The sequence below is a fragment of the Cynara cardunculus genome, assembly GCF_001531365.2.
Source record: "Cynara cardunculus var. scolymus isolate 2C chromosome LG 3, CcrdV1, whole genome shotgun sequence".
In the NCBI taxonomy this organism is placed as follows: Eukaryota; Viridiplantae; Streptophyta; class Magnoliopsida; order Asterales; family Asteraceae; genus Cynara; species Cynara cardunculus.
The window spans coordinates 34047283-34059928 of record NC_037530.1 but is presented as its reverse complement, the minus strand read 5'-3'; the positions used below and the strand labels follow the sequence as shown (position 1 = coordinate 34059928).

The 12646-nt window shown below is 34.9% G+C and overlaps 2 protein-coding genes across 2 annotated transcripts; one reads left to right on the top strand and one right to left on the bottom strand.

Annotated features, from left to right (window-relative positions):
- The first annotated feature begins 6994 nt into the window (after positions 1-6994).
- Positions 6995-9279, top strand: LOC112509381 (heme-binding protein 2-like). The gene is made up of 2 exons (XM_025114316.1): positions 6995-7288; positions 8557-9279. Exons 1-2 carry the CDS (start codon positions 7086-7088, stop codon positions 8993-8995), a joined length of 642 nt encoding a protein of 213 aa, XP_024970084.1. The 5' UTR covers positions 6995-7085; the 3' UTR covers positions 8996-9279.
- A 331-nt stretch (positions 9280-9610) lies between these two features.
- Positions 9611-11680, bottom strand: LOC112510081 (probable apyrase 7). The gene is made up of 2 exons (XM_025115366.1): positions 10235-11680; positions 9611-10136 (listed from the first exon to the last, which is right to left on the bottom strand). The coding sequence occupies exons 1-2, from the start codon at positions 11367-11369 to the stop codon at positions 9613-9615; spliced, it is 1659 nt and encodes a 552-aa protein (XP_024971134.1). The 5' UTR covers positions 11370-11680; the 3' UTR covers positions 9611-9612.
- Positions 11681-12646: the final 966 nt, after the last annotated feature.

Here is a 12646-nt window from a genome sequence, read left to right as displayed (position 1 = left end):
ATCTTTTCTTCATATCACACATCTATCACATAAGTATCACACTCATATCATATGATTATCACACTCATATTTTATGATTACACCAAAATTTTAACTTATCAATCAAAACGATAACCCAAGTGATGTATAACAGTGATTATCACACCCTTATCACATGATTATCACACCCAAATCACACCCAAATCACATGATGACACCAAAATTTTAACTTATCAACCAAAACGTTAACCCAAGTGATGTATAACGGTRATTATCACACCCCTATCACATAAGCATCACACCCCTATCACATGATTACACCAAAATTTTAACTTATCAACCAAAACGATAACCCAAATGATGTATAATGGTGATTATCACACCTCTATCACATGATTATCACACCTAATACAATCCTAACCTATTTCGTAACCGTTTAAAAGATTTGATAAGACTAATGATAATAATGATCGTGTTTAAAAGATTTGATGTTCCATTATTACCCTTTTAATTTTAATTTTTTTAAATCTTTTTAAATTTTGATTTTAATTTAAAAAATCTTTTAATTTTATTTTTTATCACAATATRAGGTTATTGGGTTGTTCTTGCGTTCTCGTAAATCACAGGGGTTCTCGTTTGAACCCTTCCCTATATATACATTTACATATATATATATATATATATACATTTACATATATATATATATATATATATATACACATTTACATATATATATATATATACACATTTACATATATATATATATATATATATATATATATATATACACGGTGGGGCAAGTGTGGCAGTGCCTAAAAAGGCGCGTTTTAGTCTCAATTCGCACAATTGTTGTTTGGTTCCGTAGGTAGTGTGGTGTCTGTCCCAATGCTACAACGGTGGAGACCATCCATGGTTACTTAACTCTCCTCATATTTACTTTTTTACAAGTTGTGTACATGTGCAATATTGTGGGAGTCGTGAATTTTAACGATTTTAAAGTTTTTTTGGTTTTATTAGAAAAAATTTAACAATGATATAAGTTACACTTGGTCTTTACATATTAATACAATTTGAATAAATAAGAATTATGGTTCCAATTACAGTCTATCGATGGAAAAAATTGTATGACAGTTTAAAATCCAACATATTCAATTGTAGATCAAAAAAATTTACGACTTAATGCATAAAATAGTAGTACTAAATGAATTATGAGTTATTTTTAAGACTTTGTGCATAAATGTATAGTAATTTATACATTAAAAATTGTTTTCAAGACTTTTAATAAATCTGATTTATATTTACTTTTTTATTATTTAAGTGACTTCTTTCCATTGCTTTCGATATATCACAAAACCCTTTTTTTACAACAAAATAGATTATTAAATCATTCAAACATGCTTAAATGTTTCTTAATCATACAATAAAAATATAAAAATTATCTAGCTCAATCCGATAAATAAGTTCATCGATCGCGCGTTCAAACCCATAATCGAGCATCGAGCTCAATAACTCAAAAAATATTCAAGCTCGAGCCCTACATTGAAAAAGTGAATCGAGCTCGAGCCTATTATTAATTTTTTGAGCTTCGCTCAGTTAACCTACTACTCGACTCGACTCGGCTCATTTACACCCTTAGTTCCAATCAACATGAAGCTTCTTCAATACATTCTTCATGCATAATTTTACGTCTTATTACCATCAAAAAACAATTTCCTTAGTCGTTTAACCATTTTTTTAACAAGGACGAACCATATGTCTTTTAGCGTGCTTCTCATGACTATACCTTGTCCATGCATACTTGTATGTTTGTAGTTATCGTTTATACACTCGATTGACAACCGTCTGATAATGAACAGATACGACCACTCTTATGCAATTTCACTATTATTGACCACCTTGATTATTAATACTCAAAGCCACTTTACCTTTTGTACTACCAAAATGAAGGTTCCCATTATTGTGGTCCAAGTAAATGAAAGCTCCCAAGGGTTGTACCTTGTGCATAGCTAGTTGTACATTGGATTGCCAAAAGACATATATAGCAACTTTTTAAAGCAAATAATAGAAAACCCATCTTTCTTTTTGGTCATTTGGACCCCTTTTAAGATAACCATATGGCAGTGGTTTGCCACTAGCTTAAATAGAGGACAAAGGTTCATGGGCCCTTTCTTTACTTTCTTAGGGTTTTAGCCACAATATGCCTTCCACTTACACCGGTTAGTTTTGAGATTATAAGATGACCATCGTGATTTGTAAAAATATTTGAATTAACCACAAGGGTGGTGTGTGATTGGTTTGAGTTTGACTCCAAAGGTCAAAAGTATCAGGAAGTCTCAAGTTCAAATCTAAGGAGAAATAAAAATTCCCTTGTGGCCATGGAGGTTCAAATGCGGTGACTTCGGGCTATCTGCAAAGCAGGTGGTCATCCTGGGATTAGTCGGCTCGCATAGCGGGTTGGATATCCAGGTTAATCAGAAAAAAAACATTTGAATTTGGTTTCTTTTTGTAACGGCCATTATATGAGGAGCATTTTTGTTCTTTTATCGATTTTTTTGTTCTTTACCAATCAAAAAACACAGGGACCAAAATTATAAAATCGATTTTGATTAGATAAAGGCAAAAAAAATCGATAGAATGATAAAAATGACAAAAATATCCCTCTTCTAATGGATTTCTTTAATGTGCGTTAGAGGGAGGGACCAAATTCACATGTTTTTACAAACCACGATAGCCATCTTGTAGTTTTGAAATTGCAAAAACAAAAAGTGTTAGTTTGATAAACCACTTGAACCAAATTTGTAGTTTACTCTAATATTTATGTCATTATCTTGCAACAAAATAAAACGGGTAACCAAACCAAACCTAATATACTTAATACAGCTTACTTTGGTGTAAGTATGATGTATGATATGTACAGACCTTAATTCTATTTAAATAAGTACTGGTTTTGTTTTCGTAAAAACTGCTTACTTTGAGAAAAGGGTTTTTCAAGAAAAATGACGGATAAACAGATATCGATATCTTAGCTGTTAAATATCGAATAAACAAATAATGAGTAAAATTGATAAATTTGTTGGTTTCAAACCCCTTGGCCCTCCACACCGATCCACTACCAGCAACCACCATCGCTCTCGACCTTCCCCCACATGTGTCATCGTCTTAGCGACCCCTTGCCCCCATCACCATCCTCATGTGACTTGCTCGCAAAGAGCCAAAGACAATCACATAAACATACACCTAAATGGCTGAATCCTCATCGTCAACAGGGCTTATTGTATGTTTTACCGTCAAAGTTTACGTGTTTATGTTGTTAACTACAAAATAAATATAATACCTGAGTCGTTTTCGTCTTCGTTTGGCTATTTTGATGTATCGATACCAATTTGAAAGTTGAACGACATCGTTTTTATTATTAAATAATGTTTTTAAAATATTTTCATAAATTTGAAAAGGGATTTTAAGTGTTAAAAAAGCAGGGTATGATCCACCACAGCCAGCCAAGTGTGTCTACTTTTAAGGTGAGGTTTGAAAATGGTGGTCATGTTATTGCAATGCTGGATGTTGTGTTCTTTAAGGAATATAAAAGCTGATTTTCTTTATTAAAAGTTCTGCTACAACTTCCATACCAAATAAATAAATTATTTAATTAATATATTTGTACCTAGGAGGAAATATTTAAAATAAATGAAACCCTAATAATTATTCATTTATAAATTATGTATATATGCATATAAGTAATTTAAGTCGTTTTTTTTTTTTTTTTTTATATATGTATGCATATTATGTAGATGCACATGCTGGACAAAGTGTTTATAAATTACTTGTATGTACATTTACATATCATACAGATAAATGGTTATTAATTTTATCTTTTTTCGTTTTTTGTGGTGTTAGATATATATTTATATATATATATAGAGAGAAGAGCGATCAAATGAAAACCACTCTCATTTGTAAAAACCGTACAAACCACCCTCATACGTCGATTTCATTGTTTAATCTTATGAAATTTTTTCATGAAATTGTTTCATATAATACTTTTTTTGATAAATTTGTTTCATATATGGTTATGAAATTGTTTCATATAATATTTAATGAAACTGTTTCATTTATTTCTCTAAAATTAAAATAATGAAGATGATAATATCTATGATTAACACCCTCCACAATAAAAATTGTTGATCAACCTCTCGTAATTACAAAAAAATGAACAAAATGAAAAATTATGATTGGTTGAATAAGGTTTTTACGGTTTTTACAAATTGAATGGTTTTTATTTGAACGCTCATATATATATATATATATATATATATATATTATTTCCATCACGCAAACATCCCTCCTGGAAAAACCATGACACCTCCCTCACCCCCATCTTTTGTCTTGCCGACAAACTAGAAATAGTTGAAGGTACAAGAACATTTAGATCTCGATGATGTTTTACGTCGGAGAGACAAAAACTCCGACGGCCACCCACCCCTTGGTTCCATGGTATTCGTCGGAATAAGGTTTGTTAAAGAGAGGAGAGATGAGGTATAAGATTTCTAAAATACCTAAAATGCCCTTCAATTAAAATTTTAAGTCAATATTACCAAAATTATTAATTTTCTTGATTATTTATCCTTTTGATTTGTGATTGAGATTGGATCTCACGGTTATTATAAATTACCAAGTTCTTCTTTGAATTGCCACCGTATATATAAGTGTGTCTTTTAACAAAATTTTAGATTTTAGTTTTTTATATGAAAATTTTGCATTAATTTTCACTTTGTTTACACAAAAATCTCGTATTCCTTTGTGTCGTATAAATATACAACAAATTACTACAAAATAACATGAAATGACAGGACCTCCTCTAACTTAAATTTCTAACTCCGTCCCTGATGAAAAACGAAACTAATGCATAAAATTTGGTTAGAATTTTGATTTAATTACTAACTTCCAAAGGTGGATGCAATCATGCAAAACTAAGTCAAGAAGAACAAAAAATACTGTTAAAAAACCTGTTGGAAAATCTGAGATATTGTAAACTTGTTTGAATTTTATAAAGATGGAATTCTTAATTTTATGATCATATGTTAAACTATGAGCAAGAAAACAATCATCAATTGTTTTTTCAATAAAATGAAGACGTTAATTCGTGGCCTAAGCACAAAAACTTCAATCTTAAGCTATCCAAGTAACCAATGCAATTAAGCCAACACTTATTAAACTTGGGCCATATCAACTTTATAAACTGAATTAAAGTGTCTTTTTAGCCCAAGTAGTTCCACTACAAAAATGCAGAGCATCAACGAGGGAAATTTCCCTCGCAAATCCGTCGCAAATCAGCGAGGGAATATGTTTTTGGACATTCCCTCGCTGATCTGCGGGGATTTTTTCCCTCGCTGATTTTCATCGATAATACCTTGTTTTCTAGTAGTGTTCTTAAGGTAATACGCAAAGTTGTTCTTAACTAAATTTTTGGTCATCTCTATCTTAAATTCCTAGCTTCGTCCCTGGTCACACACCCAATCATTTGTATTGTTCTTCCATACAACAACACTTTTGGAGTTCAATTTTGCATTTTGATTTGGGTTGGAGTTTGATTAGGGTTTGAAATTCAATTTTGTAGTTGCTCTTTAGGTTTGCTTTCACGATTTCATAGGTTCAATTTGTGTCTACAATTTGACTATGGGTTTGCTTTCACTATTTTTAGCAATTTGATTTTTGTATGAACATTTTTTTAAAGGTCATTGGTGCTTAGATCCGCCTTTTCATTCATCTGGTAGTTCGATTTTTGGATGAACGTTTGGCACTTCAATTTTTGATTAAAGATTTGGTAGTTCTATATGGGTTTGTTCGAATTTGAAGTTCAAATTTTACAGTATCTGGGTTGTAATTTGATTTTGGATTAACCTTTTTTATTTCTTTCCAAGCATCAATAATATAACACAATACGAAGCAATGCAATAAGTATACTCATCCCGATTTTTGAATATATTCATTTTTCTTTTCATTCTCATTTTTTAAAACGAATCAAACGCTTAAAAAACATTAAAAGCATACAAACGTTTAAATTTTATAATAACATATATTGTGGGTTGACATTTGGAATGCTCAAAAACCCGACCAACCCGGCCAACCCAATGCAAAATAACTTATCCCGAAATAACCCGAATTATAATCGAGCTGTAAAATATTCAAACTGTAGGTATTGGATTGGAACCAGGTTACGATCATTTAAACCCAACCCAACGCGATGAACCCAATATCCTTTAATTTATTAGATTTAATATGATTGTTAAGTCTCTTTAATATGTGCACTAGACAATTATAACATCACGTACTCTCTTCATATACATATATTTTCAATCTCTTCTCCGTCTCTGTATAACTCCTCCGGATATATGTTAAGTAAACGTGAATATATACATGCAAATTGAGAAAAAGAGTTGAGTGTAATATACTTATATCGATAAGTTATACCAAATAATTGATGATGAAAAAAGATTATGAGTAGAAAAAATAACATATTCAAAGTAATAAGAATATTTTGATAGACCAAAGTATCAACCCGACTAACCTGATCAACTCGTATGGTTTGGGTTGGTTGAGTTGAGATTTTTCAAATTGCAAATATTAAGTTGAGTTGTTAAAAATGTCTTCAACCCGATCAACCTAAACACATGAGCACTCCTAAGTCCTAATTGACAACTTTGACATCATCATGGCTTTATTATTAAACCCATTTATAGCCCAGCCTGTTTCACAGCTTGTTAGGTTTCGAGGCCCATTTACATCTTCGGTCCCTTTGGCAAGTATTATTTAGATCTCAAAAAGATAAATAATTTTTAAAAAAAATCGTTTTTATTTAAAAAAAATCTAAAAAAACCCAATAAACTTTAATATCTGAAATAATTAAGTCTTTAAACAATTTTTTAAAACAAATAAGTCTTTGTATATTTTCAAACGTGTAAACTTTCTAATACCTATTAAATAGGTTCATGGAACAAATAATTCCTTATACCGGGGCTGGGGGTGGTCTTCAGTTTCCCTTTAGAAAAATGGAACTATTTTGGGCTTCCGTGTGACAACCAAATCAAAGCGACGAGAAGTCGAGAACAATGGGGAAGAGGAATTTGTCTCTCTCAACGATCGTCAACCTCGTCTGCGTTTTAGGGCTTACCAACGCCTATGAATCACCAGAGTACACAGTGATTCACTCTGAATCAGAATTTGAGATCAGATTGTATACGGAATCAGTTTGGATGACAGCTCCAGTCAAAGAAATTTCGTTTCGAAAAGCTACCAACGATGGCTTCCATAGGTTTCCTCTTCATAACATTCTTATGCTATTACTGATTACTAGTTTAATCTGCTCCCTGTTTTTTGAGTTCTGGATGTGTGTTGGATTCTAATTTTGAATGATTAAATTTTACTAAGGATTTCTAATATTATAACCTATAATTTCTTTCCATGCTTTGAATTTGGTTATAAGATATCCAAATCGATACTCCTCCGATCCGTTCCAAACTAAGAGATAGGTTTCATATGAAACTGGCTTGTTTTTTGCTCCAACCTGATACAAGTCTTTAAATATCAAAGAAGAACTTGATTTTTTTGTACTAACAAATAACCTCTAAGATTAAGATCACTTTCTTTTAAGCGGAGAACGTATTTAATTGTGATTTGCTGGTATTAATCCTCTGGAACTGCATAAGTTCACAGGAGCAATATGTTCCATGTTCTTATATTTGTGTTGTTCTATTTGTATGTATCAAAGGAGGATTGTAAGTACATAGGATTATAACTTCTACATCTGCTAATGAATTTCCCCTAAAAAACCTGAAAGTGGGGTGGAGGGATAAAACTCGATGATTGAAGGATTCAATGGAGTTTCTGAAAATCAATGTGATGATACTATGCATTGACAGATACMTCTGTCTGGTTAAGCAACTAAATATGATTGATAAGATACAGTGTTGAGATTATAGAAAAGATGACGATTGAATTGTTGAATAGCACTCAGATTTTTTGATCTTTTCTTTCTAACATTGAAGATGATGATTCAATATACAGCACTTCAATATAAACCTTGAGTTGTGGTTATCTGATTTACGTGATTTTCAGTTGTGCAATCACATAACTTCTAAATCGTACTATTGAAATCAAAGATGGGATTGCGCCACTGAAAAGTTGCAGAAGAGAAAACCTTTAACAAAAGTAGTCAATTTAATATCTAATCAGCCTGACAGTAGCATAGAAAAACATCTATCAGCCTCCCCTTATCTCTCAATGTTGTGGTGGGCAAGGTCCCTGATGGTCTGGTGTGTGTGAGTGTACTTGTGTGCAACCTCTACTTCTCTTACTGGTTTGGGATGGCTGGCTAGCTGGCTAACCAATTCTACCATATAGTATTTCATTCTTTTTCGCACGCCGGAATGCTTTACTCTTATGGGTAGAGGTCTAGTATGTGTGCATCTGACCCTTCCATACCGCACCTACGGGTGGGATGTACGGAGCTAGTTGGTTTGTTACTGTTTAGTATTTCATTCTTTGCAAGAAATTCATGCTATTGTGCATCTTGTCTTGCAGGTTATTCCAGTATATACAAGGTGCAAATTTGAATAATTCTCGTGTATCAATGACCGTGCCCGTCTTAACAAGCCTTGTCCCTGGAGCAGGACCTCTTGGCTCATCCGCATATGTCGTGCATTTCTACTTGCCCACCAAGTTCCAAGCCACACCCCCACTTCCTCTTCCTGAACTGAATCTTTTGCCCGATTCATGGACCAGCTGTTGCAAAGCAGTTCGCCAATTCTCTGGTTTTGCCAGAGATAAGAACACAGTCAAAGAAGCTGAGAATCTAGCTACCAGCTTGAGCAGGTCTCCATGGGCCAACTCCACTTCTTCCTCGAGTAAATTTGCGTATTCAATCGCGCAATACAACTCTCCATTTAAGTTCATTGGGCGAGTAAATGAAGTTTGGGTGGACATTGATGGCTGTGAACCCACCATGTTGGCTACGTACTGAAGTTCTAAACAGTAGGCTCGAGTTTGCCATGCTTTTTGATGGGCCGACTCGTGTTGCCTTAAACCGCTAGCTAACCATGGTCGGTACCACAGGGCCTGTAACGTGTCTGTTCCGTTTGTAACTACAGTAGAATAAGGTCATCTATTAGTGGTTGTAAAGTGAATAAGGTCATCTATGCAACATGAGCCCTATAACCTTCCAAGAGTAAGATTGGCAATTGTCTGATTGGTTCTTTTACCTTCAAATTTACTTTGTATAAAACTTAGATAACCACATTTCATAACATTGTTTCAATTATGCATTTTTTTTCCTGGATATACCTTCAAATACAATTAATAACTTTAATTAATATGGATTAGTTTATGTAAAAATACTTATGTTTTTTAACCACAAGGGTTGTGGCGTAGTGGTTGTGGTCCTCGGGATATGGTGAACTATCTCATCTGCGCAGGATTTGATTCCACATGTACACAACAATTGTGTTGGCTGATTTCTTACAATTACAATTTGTCGAGATTAATCTGGGACACCGTTCCAGAAAAATACTTATGTTTTGACGTGTTCGTTTTTAGAATGACGTCATGCCCTTTTTTACATAACCGTCTTACGCCAGGGCACTAGGCAGGGCGACGTTTGGGACCGACGTACGATGGCAAAGATGCAGCCTTCCTCCCTGGCATGGGCAGCTTAATCTGGCTGCGATAAACAATGAATAAGAGGAATGCAAGAAGCACAAATAGAAAATAGGGTGACAATATCACCCTCCTAAATCTTAAATCGGGAATGATATTCCGAGCTCTCGAAGCGTCACTCAGCCATACGTCTTTCCCTTCGACCAACACAGCTCCTAAAGTCCAAGAAAGTTCCCCAGGACCAAACACGATATCTCTATCGCCAATACAGAGGGTGTTTTCAACGAGCGAAACCATATAAGGAACTCGGAAACACAGAAAATCAGCATACTTTTGCTTCGTCGGCATGTTCAATGATCTTGAACATAGCTGCTGCCCTTTCTCCCAAATCATCGATAGATTTGCTGATGCCTTCAAGTTTAACAAATTGTAAACGGCAAAGAATCCAGATAATGCATGGAAACGTGCAACTGAGTGACTCCCTCCAACCATTTTCAGTATATTTTCGTCTGAAATAGAAAAAAACCAAGACTGACATACAATAAAAGTAGGAAAAACTAATACTGACATATGATCCACGTAAATAAGGATAACAAATAGAACTGACCACTCATTGAAGAAAGTCGTGTGCAGTTAGAATCATCTGGAAGTTTAGACCAGTCTGATGAACTGCTTGAATTAATGGCAACAGCTCTTGCTAGCCTTTTGCATTTCTCCCAATTCGGCTCCCCGACCAAGTGTAAGGAAAATTTGTCGCTCTCTCTCATTTGGGTAGGTGAATTTCCATCAATAAAGCAGTCACGGCAAGTATAGTTCTGCGTAAATCCGTGTCCTAAACAAGGATGGCTGATCTCGGAAGTTTCTAAACCACGTTCTCTGAGCAGCATAAGCACAGTTCTATCAAAAGCTTTGTTCAATCCAAAAGCCGGTAATGAGGCTGCCAAAATCGGTTGCTCAAAAGAACCAATCTTTGATCTGAAAACACCATCATGATGATCATCCATTGTTGGATCTTCGATTTCTGTTGCTACCTGCAGCGATGAACCTCCAAGATCAAGAAGGCCTAATGTGGCCAATCTTGATGAATTCCTAAATACATCCATGTGATAATTGAGAGCAATCCAACCATAATAAGCTTCTTCTCTCCCACTCAAAACCCTAATCCAATCTTTCCTGTATCTAAACTGGTGTAACTTAACAACCACCTCGATATCATCCAAAACCCCCATAGCAACTTCCTGGTTCAATCTTCTTAATCCGGCTGTAGCTAAGACGAAGATCGGAGTATCTTTATATCGTTCTTGAGGTACCCACTTTTCAGCCCTTTGAATCAATGGCTCCAAAGATTCCTTCACCCCAGAAGCATTCCCAACAAATGAATCCAAACCAGGCTCAGTTTGCATACAATGGTATGCACAACCATCTTTCTGATCTTCAATCTTTGTTGAATTATCAGGAAAAGAATGTAACAAAATGGGCAATTCCCAATTCGAATTAGTTATGATTCCATCATTTGACATCATCCATTCATATACGTTTACTCTTGTTCCACTACTTCCACAGTCCAACACAACAGTAAAATATGAACTGTTTCTATTAAACCCAGGGTTACGAACAAGGTAAAAACCAATTAAGATCAATAGTACAATTATCACAATGGCGATGGCCAATTTGAATGCTCTAAAATGACGAATAAATCCCAATGTCGGAAGCTTTGTTTTCGAAGGGGATTTCGGATCCATCGAAAAACTACCAACATGAAGTGATTCACAGTAAATCCGGGATTGTTATGGGATCCGGTGATGCTATAATCTCGATCTTCAATGATGAATAGACTTTAGGACAATGGATTGCAGTTTTAAATCGATCTATGTTAAATCACATACCCAAATCTATCGGCTTATGCTGTTAAACTTCCGAAGTGAATGGTAGAGAGAATAACCTTTAGCAACGGCAACCGCTCCGGTTGTACGGATCCATGTTCTGATGGTACCAGACGACCTGCTGCGAGGCTGATACGAAGATCAGCGATCAAACTACGCCGTCGTTTACAATCCTGACGTTGGTTTATCAAACAGTGTTCTTAGGAGGAGTTGATCATCTCGCAAAATTACAATACTAACCTCTTTAACGCCGCTTACCTGTAGGGGGTCTCTTACCCAATGCAAGGGGTGAGGCTCTTTACCAAAATGAAAAAAATCTATGATTGCTTACCCGGGTAAGTGTTTACAAAATCACATTACATTATCTGATGGATATGATAAGGATCAAGAATCTTATCCGGTAAGAGCAAGATAAGGACTAAGAGTTTTACCCGGTAAGTGAGGGCAACGTTTACCGGGTAACGACTCTTACCACGGTAAGTGCTTACCAGGTAAATTGTTGTATATGATGGCGTTTTGGTGGACTAAAATTTTACCCGGTAAATGAATGATAGTGTTAATTTTTACTGGTAAGCACTTACCAGGTAAGTGTTTAGTAAACGGCCCCTAAAAATGACTCCATTCTTGCTCCGGTTTTCTTCCTGTAAAGCAGAAGAAAGATGGTTAGTACCTATACAGATTTGAGATTCTTCAATGGAAGTGAAATCTGATGCTTGATGGTTAATCCTCCTTAGGTAAATCCTATATCTCTGGGGAAAGACGTCAAATGAGCATCATCCAATTGTTTCCTGCCAGTATATTTACATTTAATCTCAAAAACCGGACCTCTGTTTGTTTGTTTTTTCTCAAAGAATCGACCGATCCTATTCAAATATCACGAATTTGGATGTGATCCGATGCACGTACAATTGGATATCAAATTTTGGTTGGTCAAATCAAATTAGACGGGATGACTTTTGATGTGCTTATATCGTAAGTATGCACACAGTGGGCATAAAATCCCCAAAGTGGCGGTGCAAGTGCACGCCGACACTAAGATCGCTTCAAGTAATAAAGTGGTATAGTACCAAGATCGTTTCCACAGGGACTGGACTTACTGAGAATCAGAGACTTTCATGAACTTCTTGAACAATGTT